At 39.8% G+C, this 23,185-nt stretch overlaps 1 protein-coding gene across 3 annotated transcripts in view; it reads right to left on the reverse strand.

The window, feature by feature from the left end:
• LOC124554988 (sarcolemmal membrane-associated protein-like) overlaps positions 1 to 23,185 on the reverse strand; it is a 337,706-nt gene that overhangs the window by 199,513 nt on the left and 115,008 nt on the right. For all 3 annotated transcript variants that reach the window (XR_006968506.1, XM_047128729.1, XM_047128730.1), the window contains 2 exons: positions 14,198 to 14,264; positions 1,419 to 1,494 (listed from right to left, as the gene is read on the reverse strand). Coding sequence is in view for 2 of the 3 variants with exons in the window: in XM_047128729.1 (XP_046984685.1) it covers positions 1,419 to 1,494; positions 14,198 to 14,264 (143 nt within the window). In the remaining variant the exon portion in view is untranslated. The remainder of the gene's footprint in view (positions 1 to 1,418; positions 1,495 to 14,197; positions 14,265 to 23,185) is intronic.

The following is a 23,185-nucleotide window of genomic DNA, read 5'->3' on the forward strand; positions in this document are numbered from 1 at the left end:
ATATTAATTAAAATAATTTTAGCAATCGGACACAAGGGTTAGTAAATAAAAAACATAATGTTTCTAAATGTAACCGCAAGTTTTTCTTCTATACTGATACATTCCCTCATGGATGTGTTCCTTTTGGAAACTGTCTCCGACCATGCTCAAAAGCATTTCAAATGAGTTAAGAGATATCCTATAGTATTCAAAAAACTTGACTGGATTTGCCTTCAGTTTACTTTCCCTTTGTTGATCTCTCGCTTAACATCAGATGAATCCAGTCTTTTTTTCCTCATTTAGTCATTTCCGATGCCTGTGGACAACTATCACGGCACATAACGTAAGGACCGCATTCTTATTTAATGAAATTTCACTCATAGTTGTAACTGCACACAGGAGTTGTTGCCGCAGCTTGCACCGATGCACTACTGATGGGATTTCCCTAGGCCTCACACTGGGTGAGAAAAGTGCCCATGTAGCCAGTACTGACCAGTGCCTTGTGTGTTGCATGAATTAAGCCACAGACACATATGAAACACATGCTTGTGTGGTCCTAGCCTAAAGGTGTGTAGTTCCTTAGTATAGTGTGTAACACAGAAGATGTAGAAGTCTCTTACTGAAATAAGCAAGATGATGACATGACCTTCACAAGCCACAATAACTTGAAGCCCCTCTTTAAAAGAGTGAACGGTGTTTAGTTTCTTTTCCCAATTTGGAAAGCAACTTACCAGTCACACTGGCAACTTGGTAAGCAATGAGAAATTCATCGGCCAACTGTTTAACTATATACACTGGCAAAATGAAACGGTAGTCAGATGCATTCTTCTGGGAAACTGGTCCCACAAAATAAGGAGCTTCTTAAACACAGGCAAGGAAGCAGTGATTTCTTGGTGGATATTTACAGAGCACTTCACTGTTTTGTTTACTGTCTTTCTTCCCATATACCTCCACTTAGAAGCAGAAGCAGAGTGGAGAAGATGATGACATGAGCTGCTGCTTTTCATTATTTGATTACTCTTCATACAGGTTCATTTCTGGCAATATTTCCCTGTAACCATGGTTACCAAGTGACTTTGCTCTTTCTATTAAACATTTTTCAACTTCCAATACCTCTCATTCTCTGCATCTTTACTTTGCTTTATCATCTTTGTAAATGTAACTTCAAGGACATAGTAAACAATTTTCTCAAAAAGTGCAGTTATTTTAATATCCCAACAATACTATCAGAATTTCATTACTATTTACATTATATCTCACTTATATATAAAAGAACTAGAAACTGTTCACATGATACTGTATTTCATGAAACGAATTTGCTGTTCATCATATTTTTTTGTACTTTTCTAACAGATAAAACACATGAGAGCAAGAGAGAGAGAGAGAGAGAGAGAGAGAGAGAGAGAGAGAGAGAGAAAATATCAAATGTTTTTGACAACCTGTAAGTACTGGTTGAGCTGGTACAGATCTTCAAGTGGAACCACTCCAATAGAGCTCACGACTGATGTTGAGGAACTGTAAATAACAAAACAACATAGTGTACATACTAATACAATTTGGACCATAAGCAATACTCAAATCTACTACCAAGTAGGTGGGATACTCAGAGGACAGTGGTGCAACTATGAGATTTACTTTTAGCCCTAGGAGCTCCAAATTATTTTAGGTTACATGGAGCACCACCCACGGGCAAAATCTGCCCATGTTACGAGGGCTATTCAGAAGTAGGGAACATTCCCATCTGACGCCGATTGCGTATATGCTCGGCAGCTTCGTCGGCATCCATCCATGACAACGGGAACGTGTCTGTGCGTCTGGTTTTTTCAATATTTGAATTTGAAATGTGTACTAAAATCGAAAATCCCGCCTGTTGTGAGGTGCAGTCTGCGATACAGTTTTTGTTGGCAAAAAACCTAAAACCTACAGAAATTTATCGTGAACTGTACAAAGTGTACGGAAACAACGTAATGAGTGAATGTTCTGTCCAGAAATGGTGCATTCGGTTTAAAAATGGCCGAACCAACATTCATGATGAAGAGAAGAGTGGACGCCTGAGCATTGTGACTGACGATCTTGTTGCTAAAGCTGATGAAACGATTCGTGAAAACCATCACTTCACACTGAGCTTTCGATTACTTTTCCACAAGTTTCACGGACTTTGTTGTTTGAAATTGTCACTTGAAAGCTAGGCTACCACAAATTTTGTTTTTGCACGACAATGCCCAACCTCACACGGCAAACCACACTGAAGAACTCCTTAATTCATTCAAATGGGAAATTCTCTCTCATCCACCCTACAGCCTCGATCTTGCGCCAAGCAACTTCCACTTGTTTCCCTAAATCAGGGGCGGGCAGGAATCCTGCACGTGTGCGGTGCACTTGCACGTGTGCAGTTAACAGGTGTTTTGCGTGCACACAGGGCAAGCTGGCCACCCGCTTATCTCCCCTCCCCACCATACCTTCTGTCCACTCCTTCCTCTGTAATGTGTTTTGTTTTTCTAGCTAGCTTTATTGAATGATGGAATAAGATTAGTAGGAGTGCTTGAAATAAATCATGGTTTGAAAGAGGACCTATTAACTACGATACGTTTTATTAATTATCACAGGTGGTGTTTACAATACGTTTAATATCTGGAACAAAATTTCTGCATACAGACAAACGCAAACAGTTACGTAAATTTTCATCACTTATGTTTGCTCTTAACCGAGGCTTATTAATTCAGCAAATGGTTTTCCAGCTCTTACTATATTAAGCGCAATTTTATAGCTTGCACGTACCGCTGGGCTATTATTGTTGTTGTCCTGAAAAATTGAAAACAGTGCTCCATAAAATGTTAAATCAGTTAGATGAGAGAAATGACGAGAGAAAGTCGCAGATCTCTCGTGACAACGGCAACTACGACAGATGCATCTAATATCGTCAGGTCGCTCTTCTTAAGCTCAGTCAATTTCCCCATCCGCTCAGAATCCGACAATAAATTGTACTCGTCCTTGTGAAATTTATTATAATGGCCTTCAATTCTAAACTTCCGCTGACCAGCGAGAATACTGCCACATATTAAACATTTCGAATTTTCACGTCTTTGCACAAAGAAAAAATGATTCTACCATTACTTTTTAAAAGATAGCAAATCTCCACATCTCCGTTTCCTTGATTCACTCTGCATTTTCCGGTTCTTGAAATACAACGTTCACTACGTAGTGGTCGCTTCGCATTAACGTCCGCGGCTTAGCCTTGTACTACACTGCCGCAACCTGCCGGCTGTCGCCACTGCCCCATTCGGTGATTGCACGTGAGCAGCACACGTGCAGCGCTGTGCGCTCACGAGCGGCGTGCAACGTTTGCCCGCCCCTGCCCTAAATGAAGAACTGGCTTGCAACGCAGCGCTTTGATGACGACGCGGAATGCAAGGCAGCCGTGATTCACTGGCTGAAGTCTCAGGCAGCAGAATTTTATGACGAAGGTCTTTCAAAGCTTGTCCACCGGTATGATAAGTGCCTCAATGTGTTTGGTGACTATGTGGAAAAGTAGTATGTCAGTCGCTCTTTAAGATTTATATAATAAAATGTATTTCTTGTACTTAATTTTTTTTAATGCCAAAACATTCCCTAATTTCTGAATAGCCCTCGTACAATAGGCTACAAATCTTGTAATACATATTTATTTTAAGTGATTGTGTTTCCAATGTGAGATCAGTTTCAGAGTACTCAGTGACATTATAACTAAAAGCACAATGTTTGGAACATACAGGGTGCTCAAAAATGTATAAGCTAATATACTATATTCTCTGGTAAAAGGTGTAACAAGCAAAAGTGATCAAAACCTGGACAATGGAAGTTTTTAGTATATACACACAAATACCGAACTTGAACATACAGGCTGTTCAAAATTTTTATTCACTCTTTGATCTAATAACTGAATAATACATTTTTTTCCTCGATGAAAAGTTTCAAAAACAAAAATCAAAAAAACTTGCACAAAAATAAGTTACAGTATATTGAAAACTTTCAAGAAACACTCTTCAGTAGGAGAGAATGCAGTCATTTACAGATGATTCTGAATGACTCTTATATAGATTGCGACAAACTCCATATCCAGAGGAGTTTGCGTATGTGAACAAACAAATGAAGATAGTATATAAAGGTAATAGAGAAGTAGCCATGAATTTACTTTAAGAAATAGAAGTTTTCTGGATGAATTACTGTAGTTACTGCACGTGAGGGTTGCCAAATACAATTTTGGCATAGTTTGAATTATGGTCAGGGGTAGCACCAACCCAGGGCAAAAGATGTCCTTGAGTACAGAAGTTGTATTTCTTATTTCCAATTTTTAACATTTTAACCATATGTTGTGGAGAGTGAATGCTTTTTTCTACATCTAAAGATGGACTATGTTTGATAGCTTAGCCCACTTTAAACTTTCTTTTATATGTGCCTATATATTGCTCCTCATCTCCAATATTTAGCGATTATCAATCTATCCTGTTTCATATTACTTTTATTCCATCCTGGATTTTAAACTGTTTCACTATTGCCAATGTTACTTTCATGCACGTTTAACTCACTGTTGATCCTCTAACAATGTATGCCTCAATAAGTGCCAAATGACAAATCCAAAGATCTCCGGTTCTAGCCCCAGTCAATCCTACGACTTTTCTTCTCTCTCCACTTCTTTCACCTCTGGCAATGATTTGCTAATGTGAAACATGCCATGTTGCAGCGAGGTTTAGAGTTCCCATCAGAGCGTTGGTCCCATGTAACTGGCCGAGTAAGTTTGTTTAAAGTTCAGAGGAATGTAAGGGCATACCACCTCCAATAGGATAATGCTTAGTAAAGTGCTAGAGTTTTCAAACCAATCCTAACATTGATTAAAGGTTTACATTACCTTACCTCTAACAGTGAAAATTAGTTCCAATGAACAATACAAGCTTTCACACAAGGAAATTTTATTAAAAGAAAGATTTTTAGAAAAATGGACAGTTATGTCTGCTCTGAAGTAAGATCTTGTCTTAATTTTTAATAATTCTTCCAATAACATAACAATATACATTTAAATAACTATCATACATGAAGCACACCATCAAATAGCAGATTCTGCGAGTCAGCTTATAACACTACAGCACAGTACTGCATACTTAGCAGATTAAAACAGTGGAAACTCTACATTGGAATATCAACAATATAGGAAAAAAATAGACCGCTATTCACTGTAAAGATGACATGTTGAGTTGCAGACAGGCACAATGAAAAAACTGTTACACATTTAGCTTTCAGCCAAAGCCTTCTTTAGAAAAGGACGGACACGCGCACCACCACCACCACCACCACCACCACACCACACAAGCATATTTCATACACCCAACCAGCATCTCTAGCAGTTTAGTCTGAGCTGCCAGAGAGGCAGTCGTGTGCATGAGGTGTGCTTGTTCGTGTGAATGAATGTGTGTGCGCTTCCTTTTCTGAAAAAAGCTTTGGGTGAAAGCTAAATCCGTAACAGCCTTTTCGTTCTGGCTGTCTGCAACTCAACATATCATCTTTATGGTGAGCAGCAATCTATCTTTTTCCTATATTGCTGATACTTACCACATTATTTCTTATTAAATTTTTGAAGTTACTCTTTGAACACAAATTCATATATTTCGATATTTTGTTGTTCATGCTAACTTTAAAGTAATCTAACTGTAAACTATTGAAAATAATGTTGCAAAGGTTGTAGGAAGCGAATTGGCAATGTCAAAGTATTTGCAGTATAAGGGGCATTCAAAAAGAAATGAGCTGGAGGCATAATGTTAGATGTATTGACCCTGGATGTTGAGACACTTGTTCCACTGTGACACAAGGCAATTAATGGCTGTCTCATAAAATTCCCGGGGCTGCAATGTTAACCAGTTCCGCTCGTACAGCTGGACGTCTTTATCCAAGGTGAATCGTTTGCCCCCTCAGAGCCTTTTTAAGGGGACCATAAATGGCATAATCACAGGAAGAGAACTCTGGACCGTATGGAGGGTGGCCGAGAGCCTTGCATTCGAATTTCTGCAGGAGTGCCGTGACTGTGTAGGCCGTATGAGGCTTTGCATTGTTGTGGAGCAGAATGACTCCAAGGGTGAGACTACCTGGTCATTTTGATTTGATCACTTGGCGAAGGGTGGTCAAGGTTTGTGAGTAACGCTGGGCATTCACTGTTGTCCCATGCTGCACGAAGTGAATCAGAAGGTGGCCATCTAGGTCAAAGAACGTCAGCATAAGGGCAAATGATCCACCTCGGACAATGACTTCCAGCTGTCAGCAGTACGTGCGGAACTGATTAACATCGCAGCCCCCGGGATTTTATGAGACAGCCATTCACTGCCTTGTGCCACAGTGGAACAAGTGTCTCAACAGCCAGGGTCAATACTTCTAACATACAGGTACTGGTTTCTGTAATTATGCCCCTGGCATGTTTCTTTTTGAACACCCCTTATATGTAACAACCAAAGTTTGTCTGATTGGCTCTAACATCTGTGGTATGTGAGAGTGCAAGTAAGGAGTTACAAGTTAACAGTGGACCAGGTCAAACATAAAAAGTGCCTGCAAGTGTGTGTGCAAGGAAGTACATACAGTGTGGTGAATGGGACATTTGGCTAGGCGGTGGTGATATAACAAGCAGGTAGTTGTATGGGCCACATTACTAAGAGTATTCAAGGGAAAGTTTTAAGAGGATTATTGGAAGAAGTTTACTGTGTAACCAAATATATCAAAAAAATTGCTCATAACTGGAAGAAGAGCCTGTTGCCTAATAACTGTTACTGCCAAACCATTATTTTGCACCAGCAGCAGCTCTTCCTCAAATTAAGACTGTGCCATTTCAGACATATAAAATGTGTAAGACCTACCAGTGCATTAGAATCTGTTTATTGAGTAATACAGTATTGCTGTAAACTTTAATCCTTATCCAGTGTTAATGATTCTTCCACATCATTACTACCAACAGACGGATCCTATCATTACAGCAGCCAAATGTCACATTACTGAGAAAGACTAGCATATTAAATTATCGAAAGAGCCAGAAAGGAGAATTTAAATTTTGATATTCCAACAAAAAGATGAGTAATAATAGTTAGCTAATGGTATTATTTCGACATTGTAATTTAACTGCATTCAATATCCATTTGAAATGAAATCTTATTTAAGATCAGAAACTATTATCTGAGAAAGTAAAGGTTTATACTCTCTTTTAAAAGTGATTTAATTCTGTTGATTTGTTGTGTGATCTTGACTTTCGTATTTTCAGTGTTGGCTTATTTAATTTCTGCTAATTGTGACATCATTTTGAAATTAAACAGGGCAGCAACCATTTTACTTCATTAAACAACTACAGTTTCAGAAAAATTTCCATTTCCTAGATAATAACAAATACATTAACTGATAAAATTAATTGATGTACATAATTACACATTCTGTTTCCAATCATTACTAATGCAGTACATTTCTTTATCATTATAACAATCAGTAGTATACTTCTCTGCATTCTGTCGGTGCACATTCCTCACAATCAATAACTTATCTGGACTTTAGGTAAAACACGTCATTTATATACTGTAGGACTGCAGTTACATGTCGATTAGTTGCAAACTGAGTTTTTATTTTTGGAAGTTGGAACAGAAAGTAACTCATGTACTAAAGTTACTTATACTTCTAAGAAAAAATTGTACCCATCTGTGGTGATGAGTTTAAGGAATGATTACCACAGTTATAAAATTTTATGTCCTGCATGAAACACACATTTCTTAAAATAAGCTTAACAGCCTGTGAACCTATAAGAAGCATCACAGACCAACAAGAGGTGGTCACAATGTTGGGATCACAAATTTACTTCAGCCTTTGTACAGCATTAGTAGGCCATACACAACATAATGTGCAAGTAGTAAGGTGCAATAATCTGGCAATTCTGAGAAAATTGCAAGAGAAGTTTTACGCTTCTATTATGTAACTTATGGATCTGTGTGAAGGTGCAGGCCTTAAGAATTCATTCTGGTGAAGTGGTTAGCGTTTGTGTGTTGCAAGAAGGTCACAGACGAGGCAATTGTTCAAATTCAGCTAACACTTACTTTTTAATCTATATTTTTTTCATTACTGGTCACAGTGTTTAAATTACTTTTGTAACAGAAGCATACATCCTGTGATATTCAAAAAATTTGCACTTATGCTATTCGTTCTTGCTACATTAGCAACGTTTCACCACTACACAGGTTAACTGCAAAATGAGGCCTGCCTCTGTGTTTGCGGGTCGAAGTGTCGAGGTGCAAAGTAGTTCCAAGTATCTTACCAGACAGCAGACAGAAATCACAACAGGCATAAATTTCCAGGAAAACTAAATGTTTCTTCATTTACTTGTCGACAGTCATAGATGTGTTTGTTCTAGTAATTAAATTTAACTAAAAATAGTAAGTAATCAAATAACATGAAAATCACTAAAACTTCACGCAAATACACGTGGCTTTTTTTTCTTTTTTCTTTTTTTTAATTATGTTACCTCTCAAATGTCATATAAATTAAATGTGACCAGTGACGATAAAAATAGATTCATAATTACGTTGAAGCAGGACTAATTGTCACCACATACAGGTTCATCTTATGAAACTCTAACACTAATCATTCGACCACCATGAATTCTAATGTCCGGCACCTTCGCACGTGTACCTCAGGTACATAGTAGATGTGTAAAACTTTTCTTGTGATTTTCTCACAATTGCCAGAATTGTGCACCTTACTACTTGTGGATTATGTAGTTTTAAAAGCCTACTAAAATTGTACAAAGTTTGAAGTAAATCCGTGAGCCCAGCGTTGTGACCTCCCCTTGTAAGTGTAACAACAACTGAACACTCATTTAATAATAATAATAATAATAATTTGTATTTAATAATTATTTTATCAGAGAATTCCACATCCACATCTACAGTGCTACTCTGCAAGTCACACTTAAGTGCCAGGCAGAGGGTTCATCAACCCACCTTCATGATAATTGTCTATTATTCCGCTCTCAAACAGTATTTTTCCATGTCAGCTCTTGTTCCCCTTGTTTTATTATGATGATCACTTCAACCTACGTAGGCTGGCACATCAAACTATTTTCGCATTCAGAGGAGAAAGTTGGAGATTGAAATCTTTTACGAAAATCCCATCGCAATGAAAAATGCCTTTATTTTAACAATGTTCACCCGAAATCCTGTACCACGCCTGTGAAACACACTCCCCTATTCCTCGATAATACAAAATGTGCTGCCCTTCTTTGAACTTTCTCAATGTACTCTGATAATCCTATAACCATCCCACAATGCGCAGCAGTACTCCAAATGAGACGTGTAGGCAGTCTCTTTACTGGATCTGTTGCATTTTCGAAGTGTTCTGCCCATAAAACAAAGTCTTCGGTTCACCTTCCCCACAACATTTTCTGTGTGTTCTTTCCAATTTAAGTTGCTTGTAATTGCAATTCCTAAGTATTTAGTTGAACTTGTTGCCTTTGGCTCCGATCAATTTACCATGTGATGGAAGTTTAACAGATTCCTTTTAGCACTCATGTGGAGGACCTTCCACTTTTCAATACTTAGGTCAATATGCCAATTTTCACACAATACAGATATCTTTCCTAAATTGTTTTGCAATCTGTTTTGATCTTCTGATGTCTTTACTAGACCCCAGAGTTTTCCACACACTCCATTCCCCCAGTGGTACTATTCCCACATAGCCCTCAGAAGAACCTCAGGTATTAGTGTTCAGAAATCGTAGGAGTAAACATCAATGATAATGAAAGAGTGAATGAGGCCTGCTCAGGTACCCTAATGGTTCAGATGATTTCTCAGGATAAACAGAATGTGTGGACTCAACTTGTGGTTTGGCACTGGTTTTCAGTTGTCAGTGTCCATTTTACTGTTGAGAGTGGAAAATCCAGGACGGAATGTAATAATATCATGAAAACGAAAGTTGCTACTCACCATAATGTGGAGATGTTGAGTCGCAGATAGACACAACAAAAAGACTGTCACAAACAAGGCCTCAGTCAAAAATAGGCAACACTCACTCACTCACTCACTCAAATCAATCTCTCTCCCTCTCTCAAATGCAACTCGCCCACACATGACTGCAGTCTCAGGCAACTGGCACCACACTGCGAGCACCAGCTCCAGTGCATAATGGGCATGGGGACTGTGTGGGCGTAAGGAGGAGGCTGGGTCGGAGAGGGGGAGGGATAGTAGGATGGGGGTGGCAGACAGTGAAGTGCTGCAGGTTAGACGGAGAGCACGCGAAAGGTGGTTGGGGGGGTAGCAGAAAAGGAGAGAAGTAAGACGAACGACTGGGTGCAATGGTGGAATGAGCGCTGTGTAGTGCCGGAACGGGAACAGGGAAGGGGCGGGATGGGTGAGGACAATGTCTAACGAGGGTTGAAGCCAGGAGATTTACAGGAACGTAGAATATGTTGCACAGAAAGTTCCCACCTGCGCAATTCAGAAAAGCTGGTGTTGGTGGGAAGGATCCATATGGCACAGGCTGTGAAGTAGTCACTGAAATGAAGGCTGTCATGTTAGGCACCATGCACAGCAACAGGGTGGTCCACTTGTCTCTTGGCCACACTTTGTGGGTGGCCATTCATGCGGACAGATAGCTTGTTGGTTGTCATGCTCACATAGAATGTAGCACAGTGCTTGCAGCTTAGCTTGTAGATCACATGACTGGTTTCACAGGTAGCCCTGCCTGTGATGAGATAGGTGATGTTAGTGACCGCACTGGAGTAGGTGGTGGTGGTGGTGGTGGTGGTGGTATGTATGCGACAGGTCTTGAATCTACATCAATTACAGGGGTACGAGCCATGAGATAAGGGGTTGGGCGCAGGGGTTGTGTAGGGATGGACGAGTATATTATGTAGATTTGGTGGCAGAGAGAGTTTGGTGTAGATTTGGTGGCAGAGTGAGTGAGTTTGACTGTGGGGTGGGAGGGGTCAGACCGATAGTGGACAGGACATTCCTCATTTCACGGCACGACGAGAGGTAGTCGAAACCCTGGCAGAGAATGTAATTCAGTTGCTCCAGTCCTGGGTGGTATCGAGTTATGAAGGGAACGCTCCTCTGTGATCAAACGGTGGGACTTTGGGAGGTGGTGCGAGTCTGGAAAGATAAGGCATGGGAGGATAATTACGGTCTTTGAAGGCTTCAGTGAGATCCTTGGTATATTTTGAGAGGGACCACTCGTCACTGCAGATGCGATTACCATGGGTGGCTAAGGGGTGGCTAAGGCTGTATGGAAGGAACTTCTTGGTATGGAATGGGTGGCAGCTATCAAAGTGGAGGTATTGCTGGTGGTTAGTAGGTTTGATGTGGACGGAGGTACTGAGGTAGCCATCTTTGAGGTGGAGGTCAATATCTAGGAAGGTAGCTTGTTGGATTGAGTAGGACAAGCGGTGTCCTCACCCTCGATCCAGATTGCAAAGATGTTATCAATGAATCTGAACCAGGTTAGGGATTTAGAATTCTGGATGTTTAGGAAGGATTCCTCTAAATGACCCCATGAATAGGTTGGCACAGGATGGTGCTATCGTGTGCCCATAGCCATACACCAGATTTGTTTGTAGGTAATCCCTTCAAAGGAGAAGTAACTGTGGGTGAGGATACAGTTGGTCATGGCGACTAGGAAGGAGGTGGCTGGTTTGGAATCAAAAATGGTTCAAATGGCTCTGAGCACTATGGGACTCAACTGCTGTGGTCATCAATCCCCTAGAACTTAGAACTACTTAAACCTAACTAACCTAAGGACATCACACACACCCATGCCCAAGGCAGGATTCGAACCTGCGACCGTAGCAGCAGCGCGGCTCCGGACTGGAGCGCCTAGAACCGCACGGCCATCACGGCCGGCAGCTGGTTTGGAATCCATTGGGTGTTGGGAAAGTTAGTGTTCAACAGCAGTAAGGCCATGGGCATTGGGGATGTTGGTGTAAAGGGAGGTGGCATCAATAGTGACGAGCAGGGCACCGTGTGGCAAATGGATACCAATGGTGGAGAGCCAGTGGAGGAAACTGTTGGTATCTTTTATATAGGAAGGTAGGTTCTGGGTAATAGGTTGAAGGTGTTGGTCTATGAGAGCAGAGATTCTCTCAGTGAGGGCACAGTAACCAGCCACGATGGGGCATCCTAGGTGGTTGGGTTTATGGACTTTAGGGAGCATGCAGAAGGTAGGAGTGCGAGGAATGGTAGGGGTGAGCAAAGAGATGGGACTCCGGGAAGAGGTTTTGGGATGGGCCTAAGGATTTGAGGAGTGACTGGAGATCCTGCTGGATTTCTGGAATGTGATCACTGGGGCAAAGTTTGTAGGTGGAAGTATCTGACAACTGGCAGAGTCCTTCTGCCAGGTAATCCTTGTGTTTCAAAACAACAGTGGTGGAGCCTTTGTCCAAAGGTAGGATTATGAGGTCAGGATCAGTTTTTAGATGGTGGACTGTGGTTCTTTCTGTGCATGTAAAGTTAGCTTGCATGTTGAGGGATTTAGGGAATGATGGTGAGGCATGGTTCGAGGTTAAGAAATTCCGGAATGTTAATAGGTGGTGTTTTGGGGGCAGTGGGGGTGGATCATGGTTAGATGGAGGACGGAACTGGGTTAGGCAGGGTTCAACGTTCATCTTTGGTCGAGTCTGATGGGTAGGGTTGGTGGCGAAAAACTGCAGGGACCGGGAGAAGGAGAGAAGGTCTTTAACAAGTCCTGTATGACTGAATTTGGGAGCAGGGCAGAAGGTGAGGTCTTTGGAAAAGACTGATACCGGATGATAAAAAAGTCAGTATAAATTTGAAAACTGAATAAATCAAGGAATAATGTAGATAGAGGGGTACAAATTGACACACATGCTTGGAATGACATGGGGTTTTATTAGATTCAAAAAAATACAAAAGTTCACAAAATGTCCGACAGATGGCGCTTCATCTGATCAGAATAGCAATAATTAGCATAACAAAGTACGACAAAGCAAAGATGATGTTATTTACAGGAAATGCTCAATATGTCCACCATCATTCTTCAACAATAGCTGTAGTCGAGGAATAATGTTGTGAACAGCAATGTAAAGCATGTCCGGAGTTATGGTGAGGCATTGGCGTCGGATGTTGTCTTTCAGCATCCCTAGAGGTGTCGGTCGATCACGATACACTTGCGGCTTCAGGTAACCCCAAAGCCAATAATTGCACGGACTGAGGTCTGGGGACCTGAGAGACCAAGCGTGATGAAAGTGGTGGCCGAGCACATGATCATCACCAAACGACGCGCTCAAGAGATCTTTCACGCGTCCAGCAATTTTTTATTTTTGGTTCTAATAAAACCCCATGTCATTCCAAGCATGTGTGTCAATTTTTACCTCTCTATCTACATTATTCTGTGGTTTATTATTAAGTTTTCAAATTTATACTGACTTTTTGATCACCCGGTATTTCTGTGGAGCTAAGGCTTCTGGAGCAAAGGTTCATGGCTGTGTTATGGGTCCGTTTATATTTTGGATATCTAAAAGAATGAATGATCACATGCTAATAAAATGAGCTTCAAATGTTTTTGGGACAAGAAATTAACCAGAAACTGGATTCAAAGAAGAGCAGGAAGAAATGCTTTTATAACCAAGTGTTGAGATTAGAAAGATTCCAAGGTACACGTGGTAAGAACAGGTGTGAAGTAGTCTAAAGGGAAAACTACAAATGAGAAGGGACTGAATTCAGCACATGGGCAATTAGGTGGCCATTATGGAAAGAAAGGGAGAAAATGTTTCACAACGTAAATAAATTTTGCTATTTTGACTCAGTTCCAAATATTGTGCTCAAAGAGCGATAGCATTTCACACTTGCAAACAATTTAATACGGTGTCCACTTAAATGAGTTGTATGCTATTAATTTTGAAGCTATTCGGCAATGCTTTGGATACAGAATTGCAATATATGGTTTTATTGTGTCAATGATTATGATAGCAACAACAGTCACAAATATTGAGTTTTAAATTAAAAACAACATATTCGACGAGTGTAGTTTTGAACTGTAGCTTATGGAAGCTTCGTATGAAGTATTAACAGCTACATTAATAGTCATATAAAAGCTGTCAAATTTATTTTGAAAAACAGAATTAATGGGGAATTAAATTATTATCATTTTTTAAATATATGAATCTTCCACACAATGTGACACAAAACATTTGGATATAGCTTTTGTGAAAACATACCTTGCCTTCGCTTCCTTCCCATCGGGCAAGTAGAGTTTCAATGTAGCTACTATACAGCCGTGCGTCACTGGAAAACAAAAATTTGTAATTACTGCCATCAATTTAAAATCTACAGTAACAATTACATACATAATTGACATAGTAGACTCCTACAAAATTAAAAATGCTCACGATACTACAAAATTCGATAGGAAGACTAGGACTGTTTGCAGATACTTAGTGACTGGACAAAAATTATGGAAACACACATCTCCCATCCCTAGGTCTGTCTAGTGCGTTGACTTGGTATGGCAGTGATTCAGTAAGTGAACAGATGAGTTATTTGACCATTCCATTTCATTTCAAAACATGGACAGTTACCAGATAATGTAGGTGAACAGTATTTACCATTAACAAATCTCTTACGTACATAACTATACTGTGTCACAAAATCTGTTCAAACTCATTTAAAATTTCAGGTAATGTTTGTCAAATCAACTTTGGTCACTACTTCTCCTATGACTGGAACCACTATACTGCTGAAATATCACATACCTTTGGGTGTAAAGGAACATCATGGAGAAGTGAAAAATGCCTCTGATGCAGCCTCTCTAGATGAGGATCATTAACTGACTGTATTAGCAAACTGAATTGAGTCAGCACATGGACAAATTCCACAAATGCATATTTCCATGAGCTGCGGAATCACTGCCTGCCATGTTGTGGCCTCAAAACAGGGATTCTCCAGTTCCTCTACTAGTAAACACAAACCAGTCTTTTGAATGGACATCTGATAGTTCCCACATTAAATTCTAACGTTACATTAAACAATGAGGCACATTGATTGCTTCAGACAATTCTTATCAGTTGGTAAAGTAGTAATGGTTAATCATTGTATTCTGCATGAAAGATTACAATACTTTCAATGTTGTCCTCCCTTACGCAACTTAGTGTATCTTCACTGCATGTGTCTAAATAATAGTACCTAAAAAGTAGGCAAGTCACTGGACGGTGATATGTATACTTATACCACTTTACTACGGGCACCCTCTCTCTTCTATCTGATCGATACAATGCTCATTCATCATTCTAAATAATCTGGAGGGCATGTTTTACATTTCTTCTTTTATTTATTTTCTTCAGTCTCCTTACATCTCACATTTCTGTTACTGCATGAATATTTCCTTATCAATATTGTCACAGTATATCTCAATATATTTAGTCGCTCCATTTTTGATTTTCTTTTGCTATTGTTCTGTTCTGATGGAAGCTAATTGTATTTATCAGAACAATTCAATAATCACTAGTCTTGTAGGTTTTCAGGCCTTCCCAGTGCGGCACTGTCATTTTGGAATATACAGTTTTCTGCTGGTAATTTTGATTGTGACACTTGCGATCTTTATCAGGTGCTCCCTGATGCTGAATCCAGTGTACAGCAGGTCCAGCATTTATGCTGACTTGGGGCTAGGTGCACTGTCATCAGTATAAGCTGTGCCATGCACTCTGTCCAAGGTACACGCCAGTCTGTAGCAGCATCCGTAGTATTTTCTAGCCATAGTTGTTCCAACTGCTACGTACACTTCAGCTTTTGTCAGTTATTAATTTTGTCATTTGACATCCTGTTCCAGCTCTAAGTTGTACTGGATGTTCAATCTTCTGTCTGCAGTCATTTAAGCTTTCCTGTGGACAATGCTGTTCTACCACCATAACCAGGCACGTCAGGTACCCCGTCTGATGTCCACACCTGCTGGAGGTGGCTATCTGACTATTTTGTGGATACTGGTATTCAAATTGCAACTTGTTCTTGAAATGGCTGTCCTCAGGTACTTGATAAGCTCTCTGAAGTACCAGTATCTGTGTGCCCTGCATTGGTTGGGTGGAGTTATTTGCTCTGTCAACATTTTCAAAGTTATTCTCCCAGAGTTTGGACATTGTCTCCTTTGTGACTTTTGGTGATTGAGTGCCGGATTCCAGGAGCTATGCTGACACCTTGTGTCATGGTTGATAATATTCTGTGTGACCTTTATTTAGATGGCTCCTTTAAAAACACTATCCCAATATCTGAGTATGTGTGTCAGAATCTTGACATCACCGTAATTCTTCCAATCATTTAGTTCCAAAAAATGTTCTTCTATACCTGAGTTGGAACCCGTTTGAGTCTGGTGTGCCCTTGGTGCCCCTTGCACTTGCTGTCAGCGATCAAAGTATCACACTAGTACAATGCGGATCACTGGCACAAAACCCAGTTTACCAAGATGATATTATTAGTCTTGTTTCAGATGCATAAATCAGTATTAGCACTGACTCATAATTTTATAGGTGCACATTTTTAATGCAGGCCGTGTTCATAAGAGACCTTGAAATAGTCACGTTTTTCCACCCTGATTAACTAATTTCTAATTCACCCTGCGCACTTGCATGTTCTCTTACTGCTCCATTTTAAAACTTTCACTTTCTGCCACAGATGAACACCAACACAATATTCTCTCTGTCAGATGCAATTCCATTATCTCTTGTTGCTTTCTCTCTATCATGCGTCTTACCGTTACAATGAATGGCAGTGTGCTTTAAATGTGAATAACTGTAAACATTTCTGTAATCCTCAAATACAGTAGTAACAGTATGCTGCTGGATACCACCCTGTCAAATGTCTACACATAATAAGGTCAGTTGCAGGCAAGGTGAAGATGACTTTGGTTTATTGTGAGAGTTAGGAGAAAGTGTAATGCACCTATAAGGAAGGTAACATCCTAAAGGTTTTTGTGGCCCATTCTGAAGTACTGCTTAAGTACTTGAGGCCCCCTGCAGGTTGAATTGAAAGAAAATATCGAAGCAATTGATGTACTGCTGGATTTCTGACTGATCACTTCAACCAGTACAACAATACCACAGAAATTCTGTGAGAACTTTAATGGGAATCCCTGGAAGGAATACAACATTCTTTAATGAAAATACTATTGAGAAACTTTGGAGTGTCAATGTCTGAAGGACAGAACATCAATTCTACGGTTTCCTACATAAATCTAACTTGAGGACCATACAGATAAGACCGATTTGGGCTTGTACAGAGCTGTACATCATTCCCTCCTCCTTCCATTCACAAGTAGAAGAGGAATGGGAATGACAAGCAGTGGTGCAAAGTGTCATTGAACATATACTGTAAATGTTCCAAATAAGTCTTCTGCTTTTTACCAGTAATTGGAGACAGTAATAGAGCTACTTAGAGCAGTATTGTAAATATTCTTGGACATCTGTAGGATGCTTTCTGAAATCATCTTGTGAATCTCTGAATATAGCCCCACTCACATGGTTGTAATTAACATTCCTTCTTTTTTGTTTAATAATTCTACTAAGTCTGCTGAATTATGCTTCAAATTTTCTGAATATGATTTTGAAATGCCCTTTCGTAAGAATTTTGACCAGCACCAAACGTAATGGCACCTGTCGCACACTCAGCTTCTCCTTAGTCTAAACTTCATTCCAGATATTACACAGCCAGTTGTATGAGATGCTTACCACCTCAAGACACTCAGAAATCTCACAGTAACAGTATTCTATCATAACCATTTCTATATATTAATCAATTAGACATCTGCAACACACAAAATTTGCATTGCTCCTCCTACACATTTGAGTTCATTTATCCAGTATGCAGTTTTACGAGGAGGTGCAGCCCACTACATTTTTATCTACACTTGAGTGCACTTTTTATTTAATAAATGTTTTATCATTTCATGACAATCATCTCTATCCACTATGGCATCATTCGCTTCATCCATCAAGCTGGAAACCCAACCACTTATTCGCCAGTTGCAGTACCATACTTAAAACAGTATTACTCTGTAAAATGTTGATGACATGCATCACTATTTTGTAATTTAAGTACAGGGATTCGAGTGCTGACACGCCATTAAGATCTTTGTGGAGACATGAGAATCTGAAGAAATGGGGAATTACAACCTGTCCTGATAGAAAGAAAACATGTATAAAGTGGTACGTGAAAATATTTGGAAGAGAATTGTATATTTCAGTGCACAATATATTTATCGTTTGTCGAACCTTTGACTAAGCAATGAAAGCTGCACATGTAAATTAAAAGCTGTCTCTCTTAACAGAACTGCTGGAAACTAATGACAAGAGACAGTACTGTATGATGGTTTTGAAGAGTGTCTCAAAATATACCACACTAAAAATTTATTTTAAGTGGTTATGTAGATTTTAGATGTAATAGAGGGCTATTCTGAACAATTCTTGAAAATTTTGTTCATTACTGATAGATTTCTTGTATTAAAAATATTTACATTACATGATGCATTCCTGTACCAGCCAGCCACATATAGTACCTGCCAGACGGCTACGTGCAAACATGTTAACCAATGGTTTGTAGGCTTAAAAAGAGATTTGGCAGTAAATACTCACAGTGTATATGCATAGACATCTTGTTTAAACATCTAAAAGAGTCCCCACCTTCTACCAGTCATGCCCCTTAATACAATTACTAGACTAAAATCCACCCCCATAACACTGGAAGGCGAGATTTCCTCAATTGGCCAAGTATAGATTCTTGTAGTACTCCAATTCTCAGATGTTGGATATTCAATGTCTGAACTACAATAGTGTGTGCAGTTCCTCACCCCAATCATAACGAATACTGAGAATGTTCCAAACTTAGTTTAAAGAAGCACTCATCAATATTTGCGCATTCACAAAATATGTATTTCAATGCCTGATGCAGCAGGATGTAGTGAATGGACAGTGAAATAAATATATGGAGAACAGTTTGTAACAGGTGTTATCCCAACGTTAAGAAATTTCTTGTAGTAAATAAAAACATGTTGGAAACTGGATTCTTCATGTCACAGAAAGCTGGCAAAGATTTGCAGCAAAGAAGTGTTTGCACAATCCAATATGAGGAAACTGTGTTCGATTCTGTGAGAAAATATTAATCAAAAAGCACCCATTAAATTCCCTATGAAATGCCCACTTCAAAAGACAGAAAGTCTAGAGTACGGGTGAAACAACAACCACACTCTCTTCACAAACAACGTACGCAACTAGTAAGGCCAAACACTGAATTAAGTTGTAATGTTTAGTATTTTATCCATCTTGAGCGACTTACTTATTTACTCGAATCTATGCCGCACCTGAAAAATGAGACTCAATATCAAGGAAGGGGGGGGGGGGGGGGGGGGGGGGGGGGGGGGGGGGGGGAATTCCCAAATCTAAACCGCACCTGAAATTTGAGACTCGAAATTCAAGGTGAGAGAAAAGTTTTAGACCACACCACCAAATCAAAACAAAGTTGATCCATTGTAACATGAGACACAATTTAGGTCAAATGGATGAATATACAGTAGTTGGATTCGATCCATAAGCTTAGCGGTTAAGCTTTGCCAGGTCGGATTTTCGTAGTAGAATTTTAGTGATGACTTCAAATGTAGAGTGTGTTGTTGTCGTCTTCAGTCCGTTGACTGGTTTGATGCAGCTCTCCACGCTTTTCTATCCTGTGCAATGCAGAGTACAACACTTATAAAATAAGAATGAATTTAAAACAAAATTTCATTAGGTTTGTAATACATCTTATACTAGATGTTTAAAACATCAGTCATTATTCTGAATCATTATTACTCGATTCTTTGTTGCTCATTTCTTCATACAGAGAATCGTCCTCCATACCGTGTAGTGCATTGGATATCAAACATTTTTTAAATACTTGTTGCACAGCCTGATTTGGAACACACTTCCATGCATCATAAATCCATTGGCACACTTGCGACAAACTTGCGCGTTTTACACGTCCTGTTGGTGTCAGTTGTCTGTTGCTTTTCGAAAGCCAGTCGGTGTATATGCATTTAAGTTTGTCTTTAAATGGTTTATTCAAACAGATGTAAAGTGGTTGCAGAATTGACGTCATTCCGCCTGGAATTAGTGCCAAGTCCATGTTGCTTTCCTCTAATTTTCGTTTTACTGCAGGTGTCGTACAGCCTGTGTACGCATCTAATACCAACAGACTGTGTAAACCAAGCATTGCGCCCGGACGATGATTCCACACACGCCTAATCCATTCCAGCACTATGTCCTCGGAAAACCACCCGGTTTTGGTTGCTCATACAATTACAGTTTTTGGAAACACATCCGATTTCGGTAAAGTCTTTCACTTGAAAATAACGGACATCCACTGTTTTTCACCCCCTAATGTAAGAACACTTATGTCTTTCTTTCCTTTGGTGTCAACCATATAATTCGACGGCATGTCAAAATATATGGGAGTTTGGTCAGTATTTCCTATCTGACCAAGAAGGTATTGCTTTTCTGTGCACCGCCTAGTTATGAAGGGCTGAAATTCCAGACATTGTTCTCCATAATTTTTCAGCAGCTTCTGCGCAACTGAAGTTCGCCTCCGAAGTGAAAAATCCCAGCGCTTCATAAACAGATCAATCCAGCTGCGACTAGCCTTAAAATTTTCAATTTTTTGCTCTCTAGCAGTTTCATGTGCCTTAATTTTTAAAATTTCAGCGTTCACAGACAGGAATTTCTGATGCTGTTCCTTGACAAATTCATTTAAAATCACTTCTAGCGCATATCGGCCACACTTTGGCCCACTAAATGCTTTCCTGCTACTTGAACATTCAAATAATTTGTCTCTCTGCAGTCGCCATCACATGGCGTTGCTCTCATCAATCCCGTATTGCAGACCTACAGTACGATTAGAACTTTGTTCCGCAAAAGAAATAACTCCCCTCTTGAATTTGGCACTATAATGAGAGTGCTTCATTATGGTTCACTAACACCAACAAGCACTTCACAAAATTCCACGAAGCAATAGGTGCCGCTACGTGAAATCTTAATGAGCCCCAGCATATCAACTCGTGCAACAATCCTACAGCCTTGTGCATTGCTGGTATTTTTGTGTAAAGAAATTTATTTTTGTTGGTACGAATATCTGAAAGGCTGCTACATTCTAAGATGAACCATATGGAATTTCTATTTACTTCGTTGGATAATGTATGAAAATGCATGGTTGAAACTCGGGGCAGAGAAAAAAGCTCATCATCTACTTTTTTTTAAATTTATTTACTGACGCAGAGTTTTTGGTGACTGTATTTATCTTTGTGCCTGCAAAGCATGCCTGTGTAGTGCTACATTTATTTGACAGCAGAAGTTAGTTGTGGTGGCATCTACCAACATTTTTCAGAACTTCTGCTTACTTTGCACTCAAAACTGGAAAAAAAGTGCGGCTTAGATTGGAGTAAATATGGTTGTCATTTACAGTGAAATATAAGCAACCAATTGCGTAAAAGAAATTTAATGTCTTTACAAGTTTCGGGCACTTAGTGCCCTTCTTCAGAAGGTTATGTCCATTGCATTATATGCGAATATCAATAATAAAGAGCATACAGCAAAATGTAATTTACAGTTTTATGCAGACACTGAACTATATGAGCATGGCATTTTGCTGTATGCACTTTATTACTGACACTCACAAATAATGCGATAGGCACAACCTTCTGAAGAAGGGCACTTTGTGCCCGAAACCAGACAGAAATTAAATTTCGTTTATGCAGCTGGTTGCTTATTATTTCATTATATTCAGTTGTAAATTTACACTGACATTGTGACCACTGCCCACCACAAGACAGAATATTGCCTGCTGGTGTTGCAGGCACAAGACACAGTAAGAAAACCATGTAAGTGGAGCTAAGATAAATAAGCAATCAATCTAATGATACTGGCTGCAAATGAGGGAAACCACTGATATATGCCACTTTGAAAAAGGGCAGATTGTTAGGGACCAGTGCCTAGGAGCAAGAATCTTGGAAAAAGTGAAGCTGGTTGGCTGTGTGTGCTACTGTCAGGAGAGCATCTAAGGAAAGTAGTTTAAAGCCAGTGTAAGCACGAGTAGGTAATAAGGTGTTGGAAATTCACACCTCATTACAGAACATAAGAGTTCAGAGGCTTCCCTGGTCTGCAAAGGACAGGCAGCAGGTCTGTCAACAGAGTACAATGTTAGTCCAGGCACTGGTGTTTTGGAGAACACCGTTCAGCCCATTTGTTGAACATAAGACACATCAAGCTAACGACACCTCTATGTTTCCATGCCAAGCCAACGACTTCATCAACTACAACTGCAGTGGACCACGTATCAATGGAAACTGGGCACCTGATCACATTTCTTGTAACACCAGATCGATGGTCATGTCTGGATACACTATCATCCACACGGACGGCTGCTCCGAAACACACCCTGCCCCACAGCAGCATGCCAGTGGAGATATTATGCTATGGGAGAGATTCACCAGGGTTTTCATGGGACCTGTAGTTGTAACCAAAGGCAACTTGACAGTTACAGGCTGTGTGAATTTTACTGTGGACCACCAGTATCCTTTCATGCTTGACATCTTCCTGCATAGTGACAGCATCTTCAAGAAGATTAACTGTCCGTGTCACATGGATAGAAATGTGGTCAGTGGTTTAAGGAGCATGATAATAAACTCACACTGATGTCTTGGTCCCTTAATTTGCCTGATCTGAAACTGATGGAACACACTGGCATAGACATCTAGTGCCACAGACCTCCAGAAAACTAGCAAGGACTTGCTGAATTTATGCTATGCAGAACCACTGCTGTGTCGTTTTCCAGAGGTGCCTCAACACGCTCTTAAGCAACTGGTTATAATGATTTGCCTTGTTAGTGTGAGTTGTTGTTTGCCCCTGTATATAGAACCCTTCAAACCTATCAGACATAATACAACGCAATACAGTACAGTACAAAGCAGACAATTTCAAATGTTTATTCAGCAGCAAGAAAAATTATATATTACCTTTAAAATGTAATTTTGAAAGTATACTTCAAAGTCATGAATGAAACACACTCAACAGTCATGCTTTCGATTTCAACAAATCTCTTTACACAAAGTGTGTGCGATATGTCTGGTCATCATTTACCTTTTGCTGGCACTGGTAAGAGCTTAAACAATTAGTATTATCAACAGTAACATGAGCTGGTAC

This window comes from Schistocerca americana, chromosome X (assembly GCF_021461395.2).
Source record: "Schistocerca americana isolate TAMUIC-IGC-003095 chromosome X, iqSchAmer2.1, whole genome shotgun sequence".
NCBI lineage: Eukaryota > Metazoa > Arthropoda > Insecta > Orthoptera > Acrididae > Schistocerca > Schistocerca americana.